Below are 4,593 nucleotides of genomic sequence, written 5' to 3'. Positions count from 1 at the left end.
TGGTGAAACCATGCTGCACTGCAGGGGGGGCAGATTTAAAATGTGCAGAGAGATTTAGATTTGGGAGGAGTGTTTCCAAATTGACATCTAAATTGTAGAGTAATAATAATAAAGCTGTGCAGTATTTGTGGGCTACATGCAAAAGCATCCAGTATTTACCCCACATATAAAAAAATGTATGTATTTACACCCCTTGCATGGCAATATGGTTTGTTCAGGTTCACAGTTGAGAGAGATATCTCTCTCTATTCCCAAGTCTGAATCAGGCCCAGACACTCTTCCCAATATCGCTCTTTGCAGCACAAATAGAGTTAGCTGAATAACAAATAGGATAATACTAAATTTAAGAACACCATACATAAAAAGACTGTATAGTCTCTCCAAACAAACTTGGCAAACTCCTTTCAGCAAAGGAATGAAATATTATATGATACAAATATTTTTCATATGCATAGCATGATATACTGTTCAATTTCATGCTTTTCTTAAACAAACCCCCCCCAAATGCAATGAAGCAAGAAAAGACCACCATACCCTCCAATAAATATTGTTGTGGATTGTTGGTGTTGTGGACTATTATACTGCCACTAACCTAGGAACGCTCTTAAAATTTACGGCATTGTGAACTTTAAAGCAACATAATATAATGGCAGAAAATTTGGCTGGCTTTGCCAGAAAAAATGCAAATTAGATTATGCTGGACATACACTTTTTTTTTTTTTACAGCCAACAGTACATTAATGATAATCATCCAATGCTTAAAATCACCAAAAAATGATGGTGGATCTGTCAGACCATTGTTCTGATGATTTCATTCAGTGCTTTGTAGATTTTGATACTAAATCGTTCAATGTAGGGAGACACTTCGTAATAGTTGGCATCACCCATAATGTTGTACCGTTTTTTGGCGCTTCTGCAGAACATTTCAAATATATGTGTAGCTTAACAAGCCTCAAATGAAACAAATAACTGGTTGGCAGATAACACAATACTACATTCTGCATTGTCTGGTCTGTCTTCAGGCATAGAATTGTGGTGTGGATTGAAGAGGGTAACCCATAAGTGAAGTCGTAAGGACATTAAGGATATGGAAAGATTTGCATGTCCCAAAATGTTTTCTAAAACTAAATATTATAGGATAAAAGCCTTGCACCATTAACTATGCTAGAGAAGGCTGCACAATTACTACAAAGAGGAGCTAAAATATTTTCTAAACTCTAAACAGTATTTCTCATTTACATTTCTTCTTAATGAAATACGGTTATTACAAAGCATAATGACCCACCAAATTGTTTCAGTCCTGAATAGAAAATTGCCTGATGAAAGTCTATACAAGGCGAAAACAATTGATGGGCGATTTTACCTTGTAATGGTTTCATTTCATTAAGCCTTACTTGGATACAGTGTGTTGGTGCATCCTTTCCAGTTTCTGGACATGGGTGAAGAATTGATTTTGGAAGATGCACATAGAGAACCGAGTGTTGCCTCTCTAGGTTAAATAAATATATACAGAAGCCAGAGCCAAACAATGATAAGGTTAAAGATGACCCAACCGGAGCATTGTTTTTTTTGGGCAACCAACAAATGCCGGGTACACACTAGGTCGTCCGATCGGTCAGCAGACTAAACCACCGTCATAGTGGCCGATTGGTATGTTAAACACGCTTACTAATAGGCTACTCGATATGCCTGGACTGACATTACAACTGGATGGACATTTAAATTTGCCCATCAAGTTGAGAGGTCAGTGTTGGCAGTCCCTGCAGCCAGTGTACAGGTTGTTAGTAGGTTACCCATACACACATGCAGATGCACAGATCTTTCTTTCAGATATATCAGCATCGGCTGTGCTGCATGGCCGACCCGATATGTCTGAACGTTGTCATTCACAGGACATATAGGGTGTATAAACCTGCCGACGCACTTACAATATATTGCTTGTCAATCTATCGACAAGTGTGTACCCAACCAAAGATTTAACAGTACATGCAAGCTAACAGCTACTGTTTCAATCCTATAAGACAGTGGTTCTCAAACTCGGTCCTCAGGACCCCACACAGGTCACGTTTTCCAGGTCACCCAGCAGGTGCACAGGTGTAATCATTACTGACTGACACATTTTAAAAGAACCACAGGTAGAGCTATTTATTTCACTTGTGATTCTGTGAGGAGACCTGGAAAACCTGTGCTATAAGGGATCTTCATCTCAGCCATGACAAAGATACCTTATGTTTGGATAGAAACAGCTGCCATTGACATTTATGTACTGTTAAAGCTTTAGGGGATGAACTTACACTTTGTTTTTTTGTACCTTGCAAGAATTTTACATACATCTTTCTTATTTATATAAAGGCATACTGTACCTTCATAGGTACCTCTACGGTACATTAGAAACAAAAGGTGAATCAGGCACAATGGGCAACACAGATGTAAAACAGTTCTGTTTATTATAAAATGTAAACCACAATTTTATCTTGTATATGGTTTTCATTTACTGGTGATCATCAAGCTACCACATTTGTTAGGAAAAAATATTAAAACATTTCTTCAATTCAACAATCTTGATACAGCAGACAAGTCATAGTGGTAGCATTGATTTTTAAAGGTAGCATTCTAAATAAGAAAACAGAAGAACATACAAAATAAATATATGAGCAATAACAGTTGAACAGATGGTCACTCATTACTTTTAGGTTCCAACCAGTATGATGTTAAGATAAAGAATATTTTGTTTTGGTCAAGCAACTAGATTTCTTGCATCTTATACAATGTGGATACTACATCATAAGGTTGTTTAATGTTTCTCAGTTCATGGGTTATGAGACAAAGGAGTCCAGTCCACGTCTTAACTGTAGGAAACAGCCACCCTTGAAATTCATTTTCATCATATACTATCCAGCTTCTTCAAGACAAATGGAGCTATAAAGATAAGAGATGAATATTAGAAAGAAGTTATCTTCTTATGCAAGTTTAAGTGAAGTATGGACAGTCCGTCACAATGCCTGAGAACCAGGATCAGTTCATAGTGCCCATTTATTAGCCCCCTGATCATTGCAAATATGATTTTCTTTAAACAGGGTTAGTACAAAGGGGAAAGAATAGCTCTTATCAGCAGCATTTGTGGACAATATATAGTGTAGTGTACTGTGCTGCCCCAGCAAAAAGTAATAGTAATCAGCAAATTGCCCTCTGACAGCCAGGCCCTTCTGTCTGATTCCCCAGCTAGAGGTCACACTGTGGCCTGTATGCACACAAGTGCCGCTGCCGCCATACAGCTCATAACCTCCAGCAGTTTCTGTCCCCAGCACGTTATAGAGTAATGTGATCACACTGTCACTGACTCACCCTCCCGGGTCACACTAACAGCAACGAGCGAGCAGTGGGTGCAGGGGACACGTTTGTGCTGTACACCATGAGGATGCTGGGACTTGTAGTCCCACTGCAGCTGGGCAAGTACTGTCTGGGAACCCCCCTAATGTAACCGCGGGATAGGACACGGCCTGCAGAGTGAGTGGAGGGGTTGGGTTACTCACTGATCCTAAGCACAGCCACATAGAGGAGAAAGTTGCGCACGGAGATGATGACATCGTGCCGCATCTTCGCACGCAGCTCTTCGGGATCTGCTTTGGGCCCAAGACCTTCCAGTCGGAACATGGCGGCAACCGTGGTTCTCTCCTCGCAGCCCAGCAAGCAGCAGCAGCACGAAGTCCCAGGGACACAGAGAGCAGGAGCACCCACCTGACCTAACTCCTCGTGTGTATCCGTGTGCCGGCGGCGACGGGCAGGCCTGCGTGCTGTTACGTCTGACGTCACCACGTAGGCACCAAAGTGGCTCCATCTACTGAAGGGCATCTATCCACTACCCTCACAAGGGGAGGGCACTGCTCAGTGGAGGAAGGGAAAAAATGACTGTAACTTTGCTGAATTGAGGCTGACATACCGCACTGACACTGAATGACAGCTAGTTATTACTGGGAAACTCCGTAGCTGTCAGCAGAGCGTCTTGTACTTGTAAAATGTATGAATTTCGACTTCTTTGTTGTGCTGCTGAGGCTGTTATTGCCAAGTAACATGTATTAAACAGTAGCAACAATAATAATAATACTAATGAAAAAAAAAATAGTGCTACCATGGCTTAGTGAGGCTAGGACAATAAAAAGTGCAGCGTAATGGACTAAGGGCCTGATTCAGACGGTCGATGGTCCCCCACTGTGCATGCGCGATACCTGGCCAGCGACGGGCGCTCCGTCGCTACGGGTCTCGCACTAAAGCGGAACAGCTGTCAATTGTGATTGACAGCTTGCCCCGTTTTGGAGGCGGGCAGGGGGGGTGGCTGGCCAAACGGAGGTGTTCCTGAAGGAACGCCTGCCGTTTGGGGGAGGCCCCACTGACATCACGAGTGATGTCAGTGGGTGAGCTTCCGGCTCCATTAGAGCCAGAAGCTCACTGGGGCTTGCGGGAACGAGACCCTACCACAAGGGTCTTGTCGCAAGCCCCAATGGTCGTGACCATCGCGACCATCACCTGGCTGCTCGCTAAAGCTGTGGGTGGTCACCCACAGCTTAGCGAGCGGCCAGGAGGCCGTCTTTAAAA

General features: G+C 42.7%; 1 protein-coding gene across 1 annotated transcript; it reads right to left on the bottom strand.

Annotated features, from left to right (window-relative positions):
• Positions 1-2,428: 2,428 nt before the first annotated feature.
• TOMM5 (translocase of outer mitochondrial membrane 5) lies at positions 2,429-3,835 on the bottom strand. Its single transcript, XM_088461278.1, has 2 exons — positions 3,534-3,835; positions 2,429-2,919 (listed from the first exon to the last, which is right to left on the bottom strand). The coding sequence occupies exons 1-2, from the start codon at positions 3,652-3,654 to the stop codon at positions 2,885-2,887; spliced, it is 156 nt and encodes a 51-aa protein (XP_088317404.1). The 5' UTR covers positions 3,655-3,835; the 3' UTR covers positions 2,429-2,884.
• Positions 3,836-4,593: the final 758 nt, after the last annotated feature.

This window comes from Taudactylus pleione, unplaced genomic scaffold, assembly GCF_031769625.1.
Source record: "Taudactylus pleione unplaced genomic scaffold, aTauple2 ptg001032l, whole genome shotgun sequence".
NCBI classification, from domain to species: domain Eukaryota; kingdom Metazoa; phylum Chordata; class Amphibia; order Anura; family Myobatrachidae; genus Taudactylus; species Taudactylus pleione.
This window is presented reverse-complemented; position numbering and strand designations above follow the sequence as displayed.